Source organism: Athene noctua, chromosome 27 (assembly GCF_965140245.1).
Source record: "Athene noctua chromosome 27, bAthNoc1.hap1.1, whole genome shotgun sequence".
Classification (NCBI taxonomy): Eukaryota; Metazoa; Chordata; class Aves; order Strigiformes; family Strigidae; genus Athene; species Athene noctua.
Window position 1 is genome coordinate 6,370,230 of NC_134063.1, and position 21,466 is coordinate 6,391,695.

General features: G+C 40.3%; 1 protein-coding gene across 6 annotated transcripts in view; it reads left to right on the plus strand.

Moving 5' to 3' along the window:
- The window catches only part of CRTC1 (CREB regulated transcription coactivator 1), a 52,540-nt gene that overhangs the window by 10,633 nt on the left and 20,441 nt on the right, over positions 1 to 21,466 (plus strand). For 4 of the 6 annotated variants that reach the window (XM_074927785.1, XM_074927787.1, XM_074927788.1 and 1 more), the window contains exons 2-9: positions 9,446 to 9,562; positions 11,100 to 11,147; positions 14,087 to 14,224; positions 14,994 to 15,055; positions 15,954 to 16,048; positions 17,367 to 17,452; positions 17,851 to 17,894; positions 18,217 to 18,437. In XM_074927785.1, the coding sequence (XP_074783886.1) occupies positions 9,446 to 9,562; positions 11,100 to 11,147; positions 14,087 to 14,224; positions 14,994 to 15,055; positions 15,954 to 16,048; positions 17,367 to 17,452; positions 17,851 to 17,894; positions 18,217 to 18,437 (811 nt within the window). The remainder of the gene's footprint in view (positions 1 to 9,445; positions 9,563 to 11,099; positions 11,148 to 14,086; positions 14,225 to 14,993; positions 15,056 to 15,953; positions 16,049 to 17,366; positions 17,453 to 17,850; positions 17,895 to 18,216; positions 18,438 to 21,466) is intronic. The other 2 variants (XM_074927789.1, XM_074927786.1) reach the window with 2 other exon arrangements.

The window sequence follows — 21,466 nt, forward strand, 5'->3', positions numbered from 1 at the left end:
AGGGCTGCCTTAGTTTTGTAGAGGCTTTTATGCAGCTGCAAGGGACTCACGCAGGTATTCTGGTAGGTGCACACCCTCTGAGCCCCCACGGTTTTACTGGTAAGCAACTGGAACTTTATTACCTCATTATTAGATATTATTACCTTTATTACTGTCAGGTAACCTTTAAGTTTAATCAGGTTTATAAAATCTAAAGTTAGCTGTCTTACTGTCCCCTTTCCTCTGACTAGCAGTTTTCATTACTCTAATGATGCAAAACCTTTCTTTTGATTCCTGGTTTGTTTTTTCATGGCATCTGGAGAGAGCTCCTGTTTCATTTCACGAGATAGAGAGGGAGGATCCTGCTTCCCCTTCCCTCCGTGCAGACCCCGGTACTGAGTTTGTGTGATCAGGGACACTCACAGGCTGTGGCAGAATCCCTTTGGTTCTGGTCTTTGAATATGTCACCTGCTGTTTTATTGTTGATTTTTGAAGTCTTTGAGAAAATTTGGCTATTTTAGTGCATTGGGAAACCCCTCAATCCTTGAAAAGTATTTGGTAGCATGTTATAGCTGTCCACTGGTAAAAATCAAGTGCTGGCCTTGTGTTTGCAGCTCTGCCATGAGTAGAGTTGGTTGTGAAGTGTTTCAGCATGGCAGAAACAACGCTGTTGCTCTTTTGTGGCTGCTAAATTCCAATATATTACAACAGATTCCTTCCCTTAATAAAAAAAAAAAAAAAAAAGGAAGCAAAAATAAATTTTTTTCTTTTCTTGAGTTTTTGTTCTTAATGACTGTGTTTGGCTGGCCTGCAAAAGTTTTGCTGTTTGTGTCCTGGCATGTCAATGTGATAATGGAACAAATACTTGAAAGTGACTTAAATGACAGTTATGGTGATGGAAGAGTAAACAGTGATGTAGCAGTTCTAAAAGCATGGGTTCAAATCCAGTTCATACCATATGTCTGGATTTTTTCGTGGTAATTTTCACTTAGTTTGTAGTAGACATTTGGCTTCCTGTTTTGGCTTGGTAGTACTTTTCTCTGCAATATCTATTGCGCGGGGATGCTAATAGCATTAGAAGGCCAAATATGATTGGCAGAGGCAACAAGGGAAACTTTTGCTCGGCTTGTCCACGCTTGTCTGTTTCTAGCCAGTGTTAAAATCTTCACTTTTATAAAAATAAAAACATGCTAAAATTAAAAAAAAAAAAAAAAAAAAACCAAACAAAAAAACAAAACACAAAACCCAACCACCATTGCAAAACATTTTGTTGCAGAGCTGATGATGGAATATTTTAAATCCCAAGTGACCCAGACAGAGCAGCTGCTATCACTGCGGATTATACCTTTCCTCTAAACTTCAGACTTCATTTCCTTTACCAGTCTTCCTGGGAGGAACAGCTGTGCGTTTGGATCCTCTGCTGCTGTTGGATCAGTACTTGAAACTGCAGGAAATAAGTTACTTTAGAAATCTGGCTTGATGGCGTTTCTTCCTGATTGTGACAGCCCAAATGAGAGAGAAATGCAAGGGATTCTCTTTTCTTTTTCGTTGATAAATTAGTCTGTGTAGTCTGTCTCCATTAGGCAGGAAGAGTTGTGAAGAAGCTGGCTACGCTTTTTCTATTCTAGCGTTACTCCGTGTGCCGTGTTCGCTTTTCGTTGTTGCTGTGAATGGTTGATTATTCAGAAATAAAAGCCCAGTGTCGCTTGCTTTGCAGCAGGCACATTTAAATGTGTTCTGATTTTTGAGAGAAACGCAGTTTTCAGAGTTCCCTTTTTATATCTACAGCACGCATTAGCTTTAAGGGGCTGATAACAGATTGCATGTTTCTGTGTAATTCTAGATAATTTTTATCTAGCTCTGTGGTCAGGCTTTTTTCTAGTGAGTCAGTCTCTTTCACCAGAGAGCTTGACCCGTAGTTTCCTGATACTGTGCCTTTTCCTTTCTATTAGAGTAGCATTAGGTGCTCTGAAAGACAATTTAAAAGAAGTGGATTTGCATCATACAGTTAATTTTCCCTGCCTATCAGGACATTCTTTGATTTGAAGAGATACATCTATTTTACACACACATCTGTGGGTGAGTGCTCAGATGAAAAGGGAAAGTATTGATGTTACTAGATTTCATCATCTAATTTTAATTACTTGGAGAATGAAAGTAAAGGGCTAAAATTGCAAATAGACGTCCATCTCTTCTTTAGCCACCTATTCAGTTATTAGGTAACATGTAGGTGGATTTTAATCCGTAACATCTAAATAATTAATCTTTTTAATTATTTGCAATAAATTGTCCAAAACCTAATAGAACTATAAAAACGATCAGTATTAACTTACCAGTTCTACTCAAACTATAATAATATTACATAGATTAAAAAGTCAAGCATTCCAAAAGTATTTACAGTCTTCATTTACCTCCTTCTGCGTGAGCAGTACGACAGTCTTTAATTAATTTATCAGATATTCCCCACTGCCCTAGTGAGATGGAGACCCCTGCCTCCTTCAGCACAAAAATAGATAATGGTGGCTTACTGGGAGGCTGTTAAATATCTTGATTTATTCACATTGTTCATTGTGTTGCTCTGGGCCTTAGAGTGCCCCAGTCAAACTTGGGTTTGCTGACAGGATAATTCAAGCCCCAGGGAAGTGCTCCGTGCCTTACGCTGTTAAGGAGTCGAGTAGTTCCAAAACAACTTTACAATATTCTTCTGGTGTGATTATTCTCATTTTATAGGAGGATAAACCAGGATGCAAGCAGTAAAATAAAAGAAACTGATGCTTTCAGTGTCCACTTTGATGCACTTGATACTCAGGGGGAGAACCCAAGAGCAGGTCTTTGTTTTTTAAAGTGCTTTAGGCGCTCACAGCGCAGGTCCAGCTGCCCCCAGAAGTAGTGCTTTAGACCCCAGTTGATAGTTTTGACAGACCCCCCCCGATATTTTGTGTTGAATAGCCTGAAAATTAGCAATTGTCTTCGCAAAAGGCCTTAATTGCTCATGTGGTGTCCTGAGGAGCTTGGGTAGCAGAGGGAGGTCGCTGTAGCGTGAGGCCCCGTTCTCTCGTCCCTCATTTGACTCGTTCTTTCCCACCTTCCAGCTTCCATGAGAGTGAAGATGAGGTTTGCTCAGACATCAGCTTCAGTGGGCAGCCCTGAAACGTAGTGTGGGCTTGGACCCTACAGCGGAGGGAGTCTGAATGGTGAAGAAACTGTCCTTTGGTTGGCTCCCGCTGTTCTTTCCTGTTTTCCCTCTACTATCAAAAACTCATCTGATTGTGGGGTGAGCAAGTTAAGAGAAACCAAGCTAACCCACAAAGTTTTTCTGCTAGTTCAGCTGCTTTAACCAGATTTCTTTCAAGTCATAAGTTCTGGGGCAAGGAGAGGGGCGAGGTTATTATGCAGCTTCCCTGGGAAAGAAGAGGCAGCCAGAGCACTGAGACTCTGTTCTCCGTGGTGTGATCTGCTTGGTTGTATTATAAAGCTACATTCTCTCTTCCTCATGAAACTTTTTTTTCCGCTAATAACTTTGTATCTTCTCATTACTGGTATTAATTATAGGTTCTTGGCTTTAATGAGATTGTGTCTGGGTCTGTTGATGTAGAGAGAGACTGGCAGCTGGATACCTGCTATAATTAATGAAATTGTGGCTAACATTTAAATTTTCTTTTCCTTGGCTTACTAGGATTCTCTTAGTGATTTGTGAATCCTTCCTCATTTAATTAAATAAATTCTAGACAGCTTTCATGGAGGTTGGTTTTAGTAACTGAGCAGTTATTTGGATATATATTAATTTTAGAAATTGGTTGGGTAGCAAGTGCAGAGTTTTTAAAATTCAAATTCTAATATGAACTTTAGAATTTTAACAGAAAAGGGTTAGTTCGAAGGGAAGGGAGGACCCAAACTATTGTGGTGGTCGGAGCAGCTAGTTAATTGTTGGGTAGTTTTTAGGCAGCTGGGACACTAACGTAAAGAACCTTTAAAATTTAGTAGTTAGATGTGTAATTAGGTGATTTTTAGCTAGCGGCTATATTGCCACTAAATCTAAATGCTATAACTGTGAATCATTAAATTGATGTTATCTTTCTTTTTAAGACTGTGCTTGCTTTTCTTATCAACATGAGGATTGTGAATGGGAAGAAATCTCCCTTTGAGGAAAATACTTCCACTGGGATTCTACTGAGTAACTGACTTGTCTTGAGGGTTTGTTTGACTTCGTGTTTAATTCCGTGTTGGAGAAAGCTGCCTTACAGGAGGGGCAGAGCGTGCACGCTTGACCTGGAAAGTTTCTCTCTTGCTGCCCTACCTGTGTAGCTTGAGAAGTCTAGTTCTGGGGATGAAAGGGCACTTGGTCTTTATGGTCTATCTTGGCCTTTCCTGAAGAGAGGCCAAAAATAGTTATATAAGTGCCTTTTCATCAAGGCAGACCTTTCTACCAAGAATTGGGCTCCGAGTTCATTCCTAGGGAGAGATCAGAAATTAGCAGTGACATATTATTGAGGATGCTAAATCAATCTCAGCCAGTTTATACAGTCTGCTGTATATGCTCTTCTGTGGCAGGTCCTGCCTCTGGTTGCTTTAGGAGAAAACCTTCCTGAGAAATTTCAGATTTATCCAACTGGGAAACTTTGAACTGATTAGAACAACAGGATTTACCTATAATGCAGTTGCTAAAACTTCCAGTTAATCCTTTAAACAGAATTTAATTTCCAATTAAGTTTTAATAATACATTTCTAACTTTAATCTGCGCTCATTTTACTGCTTATTAGCCTCAACATGCTAAAGAGAAAGCTTTCTAAAGTTAAAAGCTTTATAAGAAAGCTTGGTATGGAAACTGCAAGCCGGCAAAAGAGCAGTTATCATGAAATCTTACTTCCTGTATTCATCAGATATCTTTGGGGTTTTTATCAAACGGACACTCCACCCTTTTATTACGGTTATGGAAATCAAATTTTTATGTATTAAAAAGGACATTTATGAAGAAATAGTTATGGTGGATTTTGATTGACTTAATCCCACTGTCAAATTTACAGTTTGAGTATTGTGAAATTCTGTCCCTAAGTCTGTAATTTGCCCAGAATTTTTTGGGAAGAATTTAGAGAAGTTGGAAGTGTTGAATTTTAATAAATAACTTCCTTTGATTCCCACCTGCATATTTTGGACACTTAGAAAGTCTCTAGGAAAACTGGATATGCTTTTAGGGATATGTTTTTCTTTTTTTTTTTCTTTCTCTTTTGTTTTTTAATTTATTGTATAACTTGAATCTCTCCCTGCAAACACAGCTGTATATCCAGCAAACTTTAACCCAATCTAAATGGAAAAGTTGAGGTAGTTCATGTGTGAGGGTTCACACAAAAGCTTGTATCTGGCAGAATGTTCCATTGTTAGCAAATCAGTAATTGTGTTAAATCTAATATTTTTGATTTCTTACCAAAGTTGTGTGTGTCCAGTTCCATTAACCAGAGCAAGATCATGTCGTGTTACTCAACTCTTAGCTGAGTTAAGAATGTAATTGCTTGCAAATTCCTAATTACTGATGGATAAGTCACAATTCCTTTCCCGTTTGCTGTAAAGATGCTGCTACTGCCTTGCCGATTGTTACTTTTGTACCTTTGCAGAAATTTATTGGTTTTAACATCAAAAATGATAAATCCACAGTGTGTCAACCTTTTATTTGGGGAACATTTTCAGCTGTTCTAGAAAACTGCTTATGCTGAAGTGTTTGATCTTTAACGATTGGATTTTAACTTAAAATCTTAATTTTTTCTTTAAGTAGCATAAGAGAAATGCTGGTGGAGGGAAAAGTACAGATTCAGTTAGGATCTGTCGTTTGGGAAACATTTCTTCTGAACAAGAATGCCAAGCAGAAATGAAATGGTTTAACAAGCAAAAGCTTTTTCCTTACCAGAAGCTTTCTCAGGAAGGAACTGGAATATTTAGCAATGTTTTCAGCTGTCAGGGAGCTATTATCTTGGCCACATAATACATAAATGGAAAAGCTGTAATGTAGAGTCACGAAGTTCTCATGGTTCAAGAAATTAATATATCTGGTGAACACTAAGTAATTCATTATCGTACTTCACTATCTAAATTCATATAGAAAGCAAGTCTCCACTAATTGAATCTAACCCCAGGAGATAAAGCTAGAGTTGTCATGAGACTTGTTAACATTTTAAGAGTAATCTGAATTTTTCTATTAAGAAAAGGCTTTTTTTTTTTTTCCCCCCCCTTTTAAAATAAAACCCCACAATCCCCCTCTTCAAACCTAATCCCCAAACCCCAAATTGTGCAATAGACTTAATTCACCTCACAAGGTAGTTGTACAAAAAAAAAAAAAAAAGAGGAAGTGTTGGTTTTAGTCACAACCGATGTCTGTTTTCATTTTCAGCGCTGCTTTTCTTTGTGCTCAGGTCCCCTTAGTAAAACTCCAGACTCCCAGGTTATCTCAGGCATGACAGTAAAATTTTCAGGGTTGTTTTTTTTTTTTGTTTGTTTGTTTTTTGTTTTTTTTTTCTGATCCTCTGCTTTGAAAAACTTGAGCGGCTTCGCCTTGAGATCTCCAGTTGGAATGACAGTAAGGTCTAATGGCTCAGTATTTAAAGATGCTTTCCTGCCAGCTAAAAAGCTGGAGATTTGAGGCACTGGCCTGCTCTGCTTACACTTGATCTTCATAGATTGCAAGTGGCAGTTGTTGATGGTCTCCAATAAACCACGTAGTCTGGGGGCCGCTCGCTGTTAAAAGGCAGAAGGCTGAAGAGCGGAACAAACACAGATCTACACGCTGGTGTAATGATATATGACAGCAATAACAAGCAATCGGTTTTCTTATTTTTGGCATGGATCTCCAGAAGTGTTTATTGAAGGTAGCGTTACTAAAATTAATGATACAGCAGAGCCATTTAACAAGCTCGTTTTTGAGAACCGCTTTAGTTCTCGATCTCTGGTGTTTCCTCATTTCCATGTTTAACTGCAGTGGAAAGACAAATGGTTGCGACCTCCCCGTTACATTATGCTCTGAGGTAGGTATATACTGGGGAAGGCCAAAACATTAAAAAAACATAAAGCAACCCCTCCTCCTTTCCCCGGGTGCCTTATAGTAGGTTCTTTAAAAGAAACCAACACCTGTTGAAATAGTTACTTCCATGTTTGGCACAAATCCCAAGCAAGCCTTTTTTTAACAACAAAAACATATGTACGGACCAGGCGAAAAGCACAGCTAGTTCTGATATTGTGCTTTTAGTGATCTGCAGCTATGAGTTAGAGGGGCTGTGACTCATTAAGTGATACCAGCGCGGAGTGTTTCTCTAATTTCGCGTGTTGCTTAGAGAGTACCGGATCGTAATTGCGTGTCAAAAGATGGCGAAAGAAAAGCTTTTTAGATGGGATCTTTTTGAACCGTTTGAAATGGCACACTGAGTATTTTATAAATCTTTGGGCTGAGGGAATTTGTTAAGAAAAAAAACCCAAACCCATCAGCCACTTTGTGACTGGTGTCTTGCCCGAATTGAGGCTTTTGAGTGTGCCTGTTCCGTAGAGAGGTTTCATCTCTAAGAGCTGTCTCGTTAGTTGTGGATTAATTCGGTCTCTCAGCTAAAGCATCAAGATTTTGGCTGTGTGTTTGGAAATTGATGACTTCTAAGGGAGATTGTGTGAATAAAGGGTGTTTGAGTTGCTTTCCTAGGGATGGTTCTAAAGTCAGAGGTACGCATGTGCCGTTTTCCTCAGGGTGATCTTGTTTTCTCCTCCTCTGTTCAGGGACTATTTTAATATATATACTTGAAAGTGTTGGCATGATACAAACAGGCTGGTCCCTTTTCTCTCCATCCTATCTTGGTGCTCTCAGCGTGGTATCTGCTCTGCTCTGTCAGCCCCGCTCTGCATCCCTGCTGGTGGTGTTACTGTTTTATCAGAGGACTCTGCGTAGATCGCGCTGTCAGCACGGAAAGAGCTCGCTCTTCCTTCGCTTTGCTAGAAACATCTTCACTCAACCTCAAGGCCTTTGTGGTAAAGCTGTAGAGGCAGAGCCACTCGTTTTCCATCCTGCCGTTTCCTTTGCTTGAAGAAAGTGTAAATTAAAAACCCATGTAAACATCCAGTTTTGGGGATGCCGCATTTTCTAGTACTTTTCCAAACTTTGCTCTTCAAAATTCTGGTGTTGCAAGGCGAAGGCTTTCAGATCTATTTGAATGAAACTAAACCAGATTTGTTGATGTACACACTACAGTACCTTAGCAACCAACCTGCATCTAGTCCAAGAGCTGAACATTTAGTCTTTAAACAATTCTTTGCTACCAATCTAGGAATGTTCTTGCATTTCAGAGTGCAAAAACAGCCAGTTGACATCTAGTGAGGAACAACATACATTATAAAATATGTACTCCTCCACAGTGGGAGGAGAGGGAACTTATGTAAGCTCATTTCTTTGCTACTTTAATTGTAGTTTCTTGAGTCCTTGGAAGATGCATCCCTGGGAGCAGGATTGTTGTGTTCAGATGATTACAAATTCTGCTTCCTCAGTCTAAAATAGGTCTTCGGTGGCAGCGTGGTATTAAATCGAGCTGTGTTTTGTGGCAACATTACAGAATTGAGTGAGAAGTTATTTTGAATGTTGGTGCTATAAACAAAAAAATTGAGAAAGGTCACTAACAAAAGATTAATCAAAAACCATAGCTCTTACTAATGAGCGGTTGAGACAGTATAGTTGCCTGGAAGAAGTAACGATGAAAGTAAGTTGATGTTTGAGGAGAAGTGACTTTATTTCTGGTGTGCAATGTATGCGACTGTGGGAAAGCAAACTAGAATATTTTAGTAGAGAGGTGTCATTCAGAACTGAGGAGTGATACCTGGCATTTCTTGAAACTTTGCAAACTGTCACATTTATTCTTTGCTGGTTTTTTTTCTTGAGTTGGTTGGGTTTTCTTTGAAAACCTGTTTGCCTGCCCTTCCTACCGGGCTTTTTTCCTGGTGCAAGAAACCAAAGTATTTTTCTAATGGTGGAAAGCTACAACTTGCTGTAACATCTCTGTTACCTAGATTGCTACAAGGTTGAGTGTTTCGTTAAACAGTATCCTTAATATACTAAATTAAGATGACTTTCTTATTTGTATGTCACTACACATGACCAGCTGGTTAACTCTGATATTACAGTCATGAGCAGACCGACGCAGGTGTTACACGTCCTGGTTTTCAGAACAGCAGGTGACATAAGAACCATGTGGTTATTTGTTAGAAATCGAATACGATCGCTGACTATGGAGTTGATTTTTCTCCCGTCACCTTACACTATCACAGAAGACCTAACATGGCATTTTGCCAACTGTTGCTTTTGTGGAGAAGGTTGACGTTCGCTTGCAGAAGTTGAATTCCCGCTGTTTATAGATGGTATCTGTTCTCAGTGATAACGGACATGGTGAGTCAGTTAAAACAGTTGAAAAATAGAGTTGCCCTTACACTTTCCTCCTCCTTTTCTTTTAGTTACAGCTGCAGAAAACCCAATATTTGCAACTGGGACAGAGTCGTGGCCAGTACTACGGTGGGTCACTGCCAAATGTGAATCAGATTGGAAACAGTGCCATGGATCTCCCCTTCCAGGTGAGTTTAATAGGGTGTTTCTTTGTTCTTGTTGATTAATGCTGTGACTGGATGCTCTTTTTTCCTCACAGGAGACCATGAACTAGCTGCTGGTTCAGAACATAGCACCACGGCCTCAGCAGATCACAGTTTTTAAAATTTTTGCTCTTTTGGAATGGAGCATAGTTGTGTATGGGATGTGTGGATATTTTTGTACTGGATATATCTAGTGTTAGATACTAGTTCTCCAGTCCCCGGTCGTGATGCTTTTGTCTCAGGAATAGGCAGAGGCGATGCCACTTCTTTGTCAGTGAATATTTATGGTGGTGGTGGGTTTTTTTTGTTCGGTACCAAATTCATAATAAAAGCTTCTGTGAAGATACTGGAGGCTCAAAGCAAAAGTGGAAGCAAATAAGACACGATGGCGTGGAAGAAGGTACACGGCGGTGGCGTGCATGTTCCATGGGAGTAATGCATGGATTTTAGGAGAGGAAAAGGGGGAGTGGGACACAAACTGGTATCAGAATAGTCACTTTTCTTTGTGTAAAGTAAATGTAGGGGTGTACTGGCTTGGGTTTTTGCCCCTGCTGTTGTGACTCCGGAGGTAATGCACTGTAAACAGAAAATTTATGTGAATGTTTTGCTGTTAGTAAGCATGTTTGGACAGAAGATGTTGTACAGTGGATAGGATTAGGGGATAGGATACTTTTGGGACTCCTGATTTCTACAGTTAGTTGATTAAAGGTTCTCAAAATAATTAAAATTTTTGCATTAGTTTTCCTTTCCCTTTGTAACATTTACATTTTATCTCACAAGGATGTGGTAAGAATTAAATGTTGCAGCTTGCGGTTTGCTGATGAAGGCTGGCTTAATAAATATGGTGAAACTATTGATGACATCCTCTAACTATGCCTTTTGAAATACATGTAGACAGCTGAATTTGTGGAGGTTAAAACCTTGAACCTTGTGCAAGAGGAGAAGCAAACGTCTATTTTAATCTGGTTGCCTTTAGGCAACACAGTGCAGAGGTTTGTAATGGTATGAAGTCCTTGGTATTACTCCACAAGTGTCTGGTCTCTTCAAGATTTTTGTCTTCAGTTTTCTTGTTAAGGAGGTTCCTATTTGCTGTTGTATTTAAGCAATAGTATTTCAGTATTTTTATCTTGATGGCCATTACTGATGGTTATTACATAGACTCTTTTAGTCCTGGAGCTAACAGAGCGCTTGAAAGTGAATGTTCAAAAATTTGTGAATGACTGGAGGAGGATACAGAAGCACATTTTCTTTAAACTCTGAGTTTTTTATATGTTTTTTTCACACACACACACACACACACAGATCCACAGTTGATACCGTTACAGATAACAAATGGTGGCAAGCAACAAAATAAACCCAGGTATTTGTATCAGCGATGAATGCTTTCCATTTTTTTCAATTTTAAGCTAAAATACGATGAAATTGCCAAAAGATACTTGTACGATGTGCCGATCTGGTGAAGCCTGGTTGTCTCTGGTGAGAGCGTTAGTGTCTGAGAATCTTGGTTCTTTGCATTTTACAGCACAACGGAGCTCTGGCAGAAGCCTTTGGAGCAGTTCCTGTCTCTTTGGTAAACAAGTATTTAGGTTTGTGCAAATACGTATTTAGGACTGGTGTACTGTTTGCCCAGGTAGATACGTATTTTCGCACATGTTACACTTTTTTTTTTTCTGGTATGCACAGTATTTATTTGATTTCACCGTCCCAGCTCCGAAGGAGTTATGGTCTGTCACATAAATACAGGTTTTGCCATGCATCCCAGTTTGGAACATGCATAATAATTCCTGTACAGACTCCCTGGACTTGCTATGGTCTGTCATGTGATTACTTATGATTTATGGGGGATTAAGTTGATGCAGACGGTGGTTTATTTGGCACTGTCTTGGCCTGTGATTTAAGCAGTCTCTGAGCATGTGCACTTAGCTTGCATGTTAAAAACTCCATCGGGAAAGGCACAATGATTACCCAAATGCTGCTTGTCACCAGGAGGCACCGAAATGTAAACTGTCAGTAGGTACCACTCCTCTTTTCCCCCTCATCCACCTTGCTTGTTTTTATTTTTGATAAATCTTAAAGGGACACTGTGGCTTTAGAGCACTGAGCTTTTTCCTTCCTGTCTGTGAGTATTTCGCTTAATTATTTTTAATGTTTTGTGGAGTTTTGGTTCTGATCTCAAATCCTTGAATGTTTTTCGTGGGAGAGAAGCAGTTCTAGTTTTTCATTTTCCAAATAAAATTGATGCTGGGATCTGTTGGTTTTTTTTATTATTATTTTTAATCACAGTTGTTTACTGTAGTTAAGTATCACGTGCCCTGCAGGGTTGGATTTTAATAAAGGCACCTTGCCTGGTGTTTGGTCCAGACTAAGTTTCATGGGATGGTTGCTGAGGGAAACCAGACTTGTTGGAGGTGATAGCCATTTTCTCAAGCGTTTATATTCTTTTCTGCTTTCCCTAAGCGAGTTAGGGATTCACTTGGGATCTCTGTTCCTGGAAAGCCAGAGAACAGCATTACCCAAAAATTCCTTGCTCTATAAATTGTAGCCCTGTGACAGGGCTTGGTCCATGTTTACTTGTGCCACTCTTGCACTCAAATTAGATTTTTGTTGTGTTTTTAATATGGAAGTTATGCCAAAAAAAAAGGGAAAACTTAAGGAATAACTATTCTTGCATTCAACTTTTTGTCTGTGTACTCGGATGCATTAGCTTCCTCTTAAATTCCAGGTGAGGTCTGTGTTCTACATGCTTCAGACTGGCTTCTCCTTTTTTAGTAACATTGTGGTTGAGACCACTGGCATAGGAAATTGCTTTTCCTGTTGACCTTCCAAGCACGCATGTATTTGCAATTTTTCCTGCCTTTTGGGGTAGAATTGATGTAGCAAAAGTACAGGGAAAAGTGAGACCTTTTTGTTGTTGTTTTGGATTTATGAATATTCCCAGTTCTGTGTGGTGCCAGTTAGGTAAAACTAGATTGTTGTTTAATGTTTTCAGCAGAGATTAAACCGTCATGCTTTAATTTAAATTACTTAAAATTGAGATGCTATGACTTGAGGTTTCTAAGTCTTCATAGAAGAAAGTTATTAAGGAACTGAAGCAAAACACCATGATCTTAATGGCTGAGAGTACAGTAAAAAGTCACTGTGCTCTCTTGCTAATCCCATGTTGACTTAAGCAATATTCTGCTGAATATAAAGTGTTGGCTCTGGAACGAGAAAATAAACACCACATCCACTTTGCATCCATTTATATTAACACAGGTTGTGTGTGCATAGAGGGACAGGAGACTAATATTTGCTAAATAGAAAAGAGTTTAAAATAGTAGACTCTTTAAAAAGTTACTACAAACAACACATTTAAAAATGAATGTAAAACTTTTTAGATAGTAATTTAAACAGCAAAAGCTGGACACTTGGAGGGGAAAAAAAAAAAAAAAAAAAAAAAGGTAAAAAAGAATAATGTGGAAATGTGGAAGCCAGATGGTTTCATGGCTTGGCAGACAGGACAGTGCATTTGCCACGTGCAGCACCTGAATGGAGGAGGAAATTTTGGATTTCCAAACAGATGGTGTTGAGGGACTCAGCAAAGCTGTTCACATTGGCAAGGAGTGGAAGACTCTGTAGCTTTTTTTTCCCCAGAGACCCATATATTGCTGTTGAAGTATGAGTAGAGGTTGACCATTCGGTACTTCCTTTTCCCCCCCCGCAGGTATATGCTGGGAAGGGCTTTGGAAAATGTAGAAGTTTTCCCATTTAGCCTGGGAATTCATCTTCCCTGTCCTTTCTCTGCCATCCTCGTTCTCTGAAACGATTTGCTCTCAAGATATCGGCGCCGATAAGGTTCAAGGTGGAATCAACCCACCTTGGTTCACTGTGCAACCTGAACGAAATGAAAATCACCTAAAAAAAACCCCATTGGATGCTGTAACTTTTTCTAGACAGAGGAGGAAGGAAACTGCTTTTCTTTTTCTTTCAATTCTATCAGTGTCCCCTTAAAAAAAATTACACTGAAAGGAGGGGTGAAAGGAAGTTTTGAGAGAACACGGCGTGTTCTGGTGAACGTTAGGCTCACTGCGCATCTTCTTCCTGCATCTCCTGCCCTTGTAGTTTCAGCTCTGGTTGTCAGCATGTTCCTTCTGGATGCATGCTGCATGCTACGCCGAGGGAATGTAAACAGCCGCTGTCAGTAGGCTCCCTGCCACACTCACTTGTGGGATTTTAGAGATACGAAGGTTGGAGAGCAGTGCTGATTTATGAGAGGGCAGGTCTAGCATGGTCTGCCTCCACTTGTCTCTAATCTCTGTCTGGAAGAGATAGCCTTGGTAATTGCTTTCCACGGCTATAGTGAAAACGGTGGTGGAGGGAAAATGTACATGGTTACACTTGTCCATCTCTTTTTTTTTTTTTGAGTTTCATTCCTTAGAATAACACAGCCTTGCATACAGTATGAATAGCTTCTGGGCAGACTGCTCGCACGTGTATTTTTCTGCTTATAATTTCATGTGTCTCTCTCAGACTCCTTTTCAGTCGTCGGGGTTGGACACAAGCAGAACAACTCGACATCATGGTCTGGTGGACAGAGTGTATCGTGACAGAAACCGTCTTGGCTCCCCGCATCGACGCCCTCTCTCTGTGGATAAACATGGAAGACAAATATCCTTTGGTTCGTGAGCTGGCAGCGAACGCCTTCCTTTTCAACAGTCTCACAGTTTTCAGTTTTTACAGTCCCCTTCTTCCTCCCCTCCTCACCTGTCAGCAGAGTTGCTTCCCATCTCGTTTAATGTCATCAGCTTTTTCTGAACTGTGATCTAGTCTATAAATACCTACTATTCTGTAAAGTAAGCATTTACCTTTCTCTGTTTCCTCAGCTCTGAGTGGAGATAATGATACATGTGAAGCTGAGAGAGACTGAGATCCTTTGATGGAAACGGCAAGGCAGTCTTGGTAAAACTGAGTTACCCTTCAAAACTGAACAAATCCAAACCAGAATCATTCTTTGCAGTTCATTGTATATTTTATTACAAGTTGATTCATCAGTTTAGCATTTGCCAAGCTCTATTTCTTCTTGTCATTTGCGAAAATGAATTAACTTATTATTTCTGACTGGCTTCAAATGTGCTGCACTCAGACTGGCTTGATGGGGCTAAAGGGGATGTGTGAGTGGGAGAGTGGAGAGACGACGGCTTCTCAGGGAAGAGTTAGATGCTCAGAAGGGGAAAAGGAGGATGGTTGTCCTGTTGCTTAAACATTACAACAATCCAGATAATACTTGGGGTGTCCCCATAGAGAGTCTGCTTGCCTTTCTCGTCTGAGCTTAGTGGTTCTGACAGGGGAGTTTGAATTATTCTGTAGGAAAAGCTTACAAATAGGCCTCCTACTTAAGTGAGAAAGTGGCGTTGTTCTCCTTAACTGGTGGAATCACGTGGACAGCTGTCCGTACGGCACTGTGTATCTGTCACCTCCGTCAGACACGAGCTGGAGAAGGTTGGTAGCACAGTCCTGTGCTGTGTGTGTTAGTAGTTGGGCTGCATTCTCTGATACTGCAGCACTTTCATGTGCAACAAAGGCCTTTATTGTTCCCCCAGCAGCTGGTCATCTGAATTGCCGTGCCTTCCTGAATTTAGAAATTGATTTTTTTTCTTCTATTACGCTTATTCTTTTAGATGACCCGCTTTTAAAATTAAGGTGTGTCAGCTAATGTGATCTTTTCAAAGGTAAATATTGCCAGATGTTCCAAGGCATACCTCAGAATTGTTGAGTTGTAAGAGACTTGGATGTTTCTCACTGTGCAGAAACTGGGTTAGTCTGTCCTCGCAAGCCTTCGAGTGGAAAGGAGCACTGAGTTGCCTGTTCCTACCCCTCATGCTCCTGCCACTCGAGGTGCCGGGGTGCCTGCGTGGTGGCCTACATTCCCCCGCCAAGGACGGCTCATCACGGGGATGTGTTGCCCGTGGAGGTTCCCATCTCCACGACATACTTGCACCCTGAACCAGTCATTTTCCCTCCCCGTGAAACAGGGCTGCTTGCTTTTCGAAGACTAGTATAACCGAAGTATGTATAAGCAGCTTTCAACTTGAAAATGGCGTCACTTGATCATGCATAATCTTAACAAAGCTTAGCAAATTATTTTCTAACGACGGCAACCAATTTATCCTGTATTCCTCTCAATCCCATTAATGAAACGATTGTTCTTCAAACTTGAACTAATTTGTTCCGCGAATTGATTGTTTCACAAGGAAATTATGCCTGGTGTATGCCATGTATAGATTTTCGTTTTTTAATGCAGAACATTCATGTTTCACTGAGTTGGTTACATTTATCTGAGATTAAGCATTCTTTTATTTAGAGAAACTGACAATAAAAATATTTTTTGGCCTTTCAGGACAAATTCTGATTCTGCCTTGCACCAGAGTACTATGACTCCAACACAACAAGAATCCTTCTCAGGAGGGTCACAGGACATGCAGCAGAAAAGAGGTAAACAGTAAAAATATTTGTAACATTCAAAGCATTCTACTTCAGATTATATCCGTGTGTATCGGAGTTCATCTTTTTCTATAAATGTGTGTGTGCATAACACTTTCTAGATTGTTACAAAACAAAGGAACAAAGGACCACTTGTGCTCTTCTGGGTACTGAAATACAGAAAAGGTTATACAAAGCTGAGACAGAACATTTTCCTGAACCCCATATTCTGTTTTTCTAAGACCTTGCTTTACGGGGAAAATTAATCTGGGCTTGGGGGACTCTGGTGGTTAGACTGCCCTCAGCAGTACTAGAGGTTTGCCATTTGTAGTAACTCCTAGACAAGTGTGGAGATCACAGGCGTTTCATGGTCAGTGATACAATATCGTAAAGCGGCAAGACTTAATCTAGTTTTTATTTATGGGATTGAGGTCGCTGGTGAATCTACCCGCAGAGGCAAGGTTTACAAACAGTGCTCTGATAACATTTCCAGTTACAAGCTGGAGCAGCGTAGCCCTCCGGCACTAACAATTCTGGTGCCCTCTGCTGGCCCTTGTTCCTGCTGTCAGCTCAAGAAATACATGAAAAACTCTTAAATCTGTGTAGAGAAATATAATCCTTAAACAGCCACCCAGAGACAGGGGAATGTGCAACACTCAGAGGCTATTCCATTTATTTCTAGAGCTGTAAAACATTAAATAACGATCATCTTAAACAGGATTACGTAAGTACAGATTTATAGTCATCAGTGGGAAAAGCTTCTGTTGATACACCTCGCTGACGGGGCTTTCTTTGGATGGTTTTTTGTCACCTTGCTATTAGGATGATGAAACAGTTGTTTGCCACTTTGAACAAACAAATGTGCCTGGGATACGGAGAAGTACCAACTTTATAGCGTTTCTCTATCCTGGGGGAGATGATCTGGGATTTTTCCCCCCCTGGAATTGTCCTGTTGGCCATCGATTCGGTGTGCTGGGTCTACGTCGCTTGTGCGAAATCCAAGAGAGGAGGAACCAGGTCCCAAGATACACTCTTTCCATTTAAATTTAGATCTAAGCAGACTAAATTGGAGGCCAGATCTTTTTAAGCATTATTTGGGATTTTTTTGGAAGCTGATAATGTCTCCTTGCTAATTAAATACAATTTTAGTCTCTTCTGGTGTTCTTTTTTTTTAACAATTTTGATCTTATAACTCTAGAGTGCCACTGTTTCATATTCACTGATAATAGGTTACTTCAGAGCTTTCAAATGCTTAAACTTCCTAATCTGAAAACTTCTTACTGAGAAGCTTAATATAATGATACCATTCCTTTTGTTCTCATTTTTTTAGTTTTATTACTGACTGTCCCTGGAATGGAGGAAACCACCTCTGAGGCAGACAAAACCCTCTCTAAGCAGGGATGGGACACTAAAAAGGTAGGAATCTTACATTTCAAAGCGTAGAGATGTTATTTTCTAAATTTATTTAGGTAAATTAATGCTCTAAGTATTGTCAAACCAAACCAAACTACTTGCGGAGATTAGAGGTGCTGTATTTAGCAACAAATCACTAAACGTTAGACACTTTAGATGTATGTGTCCATGCAGACGTATGATTGTATCAGGGGAAACTCTTTAAATTTAAGCCTTGTTGTGTCAATAGAGCAAAAAAAGGTGACAAATATCTTCTAAGAGCCTCACGGAGCTCTTGTGTTGAAGAATAGCTCTTCTGTGGAAATGTATTAAATTAAATAAAACTTACTAATTGAAATATATCCTAAGCATTAATTTCTAGCGCTATCTTTGCCTTTAAAAATGTCTTCCTTCTGTTTTAGACTGGGTCATCAAGACCTAAATCATGTGAAGTTCCAGGAATCAAGTAAGTTTTGAGCAACTATTTTTAAAAAAAAAAAATCTTTAAGAAAGAACGTTGTATATTGAATGTCCTCTTGCTTTTGAGTTTTCTGAAAAGCCCTCAGACACTATAGCACTGAAGTAGGTACAAGAGAAGCCAGAACCTCTTTGAGTGACCCATTGGCTATAACATCTCTGGTTCATTAGATAGACAATATCTAGTTCTGTATATAGCACCTTCCTTTTTTAAAAAGACTTTATAAAGATCTGTCCAGGCTGAAATTGAGATGTCTTTTTTTTTTTTTTTTTTTTTTTTTTCCCCCCCCTCCCCTCTCTCCCTTATTTAGCATCTTTCCATCAGCTGACCAGGAAAACACTACAACACTGATTCCTGCTACGCATAACACAGGTGGCTCCCTGCCAGACCTGACAAACATCCATTTCCCTTCCCCTCTCCCAACACCGTTAGATCCTGAGGAATCCACATTCCCAGCCCTGAGTAGCTCCAATAGTACCGGAAATCTTGCTGCCAATCTGACTCACTTGGGCATCAGCACTGCCAGTCAGGGTAAGATCATAACTCAGGTGTTTTTACAGATTGTCCGTAATACGTGATTTGTCTTAAATTCTGGAAGTCGCATTGCTGGGTAGTACTGTTCTGTCTGAGAGGTAATTCCACTTCACTCTTGATCGACGTTTCTTTGTTAACAAGTTTTATCAAGCCATTTCTGTATGAAAAAGTGAGAAAGCTCTATTTAGTTACATGACTTGGAAATCGTCTTTCATTTTTCTCATGTTCTTGGTGCCTAAATCGGCTTTTTTTGGCCCTTTTTTGGTTTATTTTATGCAAAGGACTTAAGGAGAGACTAGCATCCAAAGCATGCCTCCCTTGTAATTCATTGTACTTAACCCCAACAGCACTTCCGTTATGAAAAATCTTCAGCAGCCCTTTTGTTTTCATTCCTATAAAATGGCTTTTTTTCAGTGTGAGGATTCTTTTGGGGAGAGAACATTGCTTCATCTGAAGCAAATTTTCTCTTTTGAACAATCAAGAATCATGTTAGAGACTTTACAAAGCGTGCTAGCTTTTGTAAGCTTGACCGCTTAAGTTTTGAAAATATCCTGAATATACAGGCTACATAATATAACGGGGCTTTAGGAAATGATACCAAGTGCACACCTGAATTTCTCGCAGCTCTCACTGTGGTGCCTTTGTGTTGAAATTGTTGCCTTCCAAGCCACGTAGTTTTTGTTGCAGATTCTTCTCGAGTGTTGCATCTGTTTGCTGTTCAGCACGGCGAGTCTGAGTTAAGTTTGCTGGGCTTTTTGGACTTTGGCAATGCTGGTAGTTTTATGTTAAAAAAAAAAAAAGAAAACAACCCACAAACAAATATTATTTGCCATGTGGTAATTTGTAATATTTGTACTGGTCACCTGGTGATTTCAGGATGTGTTAACATTATGGGCAAATAGCCTGGTGATTGTTATTTTTAAAATAATTTCACTGGGTCTCACTCAAATAGTTGTGAAGAGTTGCATGTTTTTACTGTCAGTGACAGTTGCAGTCAGTCGATTCCTAGAATAGAAATGAGGCATTGTATCCAAAAATACAATTATATTTCCTGTGTTAGGCTGGCTTCCCTCACCCACTTAAAAATCCTCTTATATATTGCGAAAAGGAAATAATTCTAATCAGGTTCATGTAGTGTTATGACTGAGCAGTTATATTTAAGAATGAAGCAAGAAGACAGCTTAACCATTTGAGTACGGAGTAGGTCAGCAGCTTTCAGCATCCTTTAACAAGTTTTCTGGTCTCAAAAGAAACTGCACAAAGTTTCAGAGGTGGGCTGTCACACAAGTAGAACTTAGTGAGCCTGTGCTGAGAGCATTATCCTGTGTATAAAAAGAAACAACCTACTTGCATGGAGTTAGGCCAGATTGGGTCGCTATGTTTTTTTGCCGTACCCATAATTAGCAAAGTAAACGGTGTAAACCCAAACCAGTAAGTATATAATTGCTTTGAAAACATTGCCTCATCTATCAAAGACATACAAATTAAAAAAGATACACTCATTGATGATTTTCCTGCTTCTCTTTGGAGACTATCCCATAGTTTAATCATTGGCATAGTCAGTGTTTGGTGCTTTTTTAACTGATTTTGTCCAAACTGTCCTTGCCTCTTTCTAGCAGAAAATGTAAAGGCTTGTGAACCTTTTGCAGGAGCTCTGTGCGTTGCACAGGCCTGTCCTCAGCAACCCCAAGAAAAGGTGGGGAAACAAACACCTGTCAGGTTACGAAGAACAGCCAACAATTGAAGGCTCCACGTTTGTGCATTTGAGTTTGTCAGTTCGCTGACATGTTCCGTGAGACGGTGTTGATTTTGAAAACATGGCAGGGGAAGCCAGGCAGTCTTCAGAATCTGCACGGTTTGAGCCAGTTTGCCTGCTGGCTCCTTGGCAGCCTGGACTTCCTGGCTCCCTGGCAGCCTGCCTGGAAGCCTTGAACATTTGCCAAGTGCCTAGGAACTCGCAGGCTCTTGTGAATTCCTCCTTTCTGGCAGCTCTGGAAGAACAGCTCACTAGCTAGATTGTCCTGAAATCACTTTCCAGGGTGTCTCGGTTCCTCTAGGGTAAAACAGAAAATAGGAGAGGTTTCAAAACTTCCAGATTTTTGTCTTGAATTTGAACAGAATTACAATACTTTGCACTGTTTATCGCTACCCCCTGCCTAGGTCATGGCTCTTTAGAGTGTGAAGGATATTTCCTGCCTTCCTGTGCACAGGTATGCTATAAAAGATGGAGTACTTCCTGTGTAACCAGTTTTTCTGCTGCATTTTCCTAAATAGATGTTTGCTTTTATAATATAGAATCACAGAATGGTTTGGGTTGGGAGGGACCTTAAAGCCCATCCAGTCCCACCCCTCTGTCATGGGTAGGGACACCTTCCACCGTCCAACCCGGCCTTGAACCCTTCCAGGGAGGGGGCAGCCACAGCTTCTCTGGACAACCTGTGCCAGGGCCTCACCCCCCTCACAGGAAAGAATTTCTTCCTTAGATCTCATCTAAATCTCCCCTCTTTCGGTTAAAAACCATTGTCCCTCATCCTACCCCTACACCCCCTGATAGAGTCCCTCCCCGGCTTTCCCGTAGCCCCTTTTAAGGACTGGGAGGAAGCTCCCATATCTCAGGTGCCCTCTGATTAGCCTCATTACATGATCTGTTATCTTTTCCCTGAAGTTTGAGCCCTTACAAATAGAGCAGGATGTGCTTTTCCCAGGTCCAACGTGTGCAGCCCAGGAGGGGTGCGAGAGCAATACCCATGGTTTCTGTAAAGCCCTGAAGCTCCTCTGCCTGTTTCAATTTCAGGTCCATATTTGTGCATGAACCTGAACAACCAGGACTGGTTTTGGTCCAGGATAAACCACAGGGATCTTCCTCTCATCCTGATGCTCTTCAGCCTGACAAAATTAATTGTGAATTAGCAAACGAGTTTCCGCCTGATTGGCTGAGGCGCGTTCAAGCGCTTTGCATTAAGTGGTTGTCCACTTACACCGTTCGTTTTTCATCGTTTCGGTAATTACCTCCATACAAGTATCAA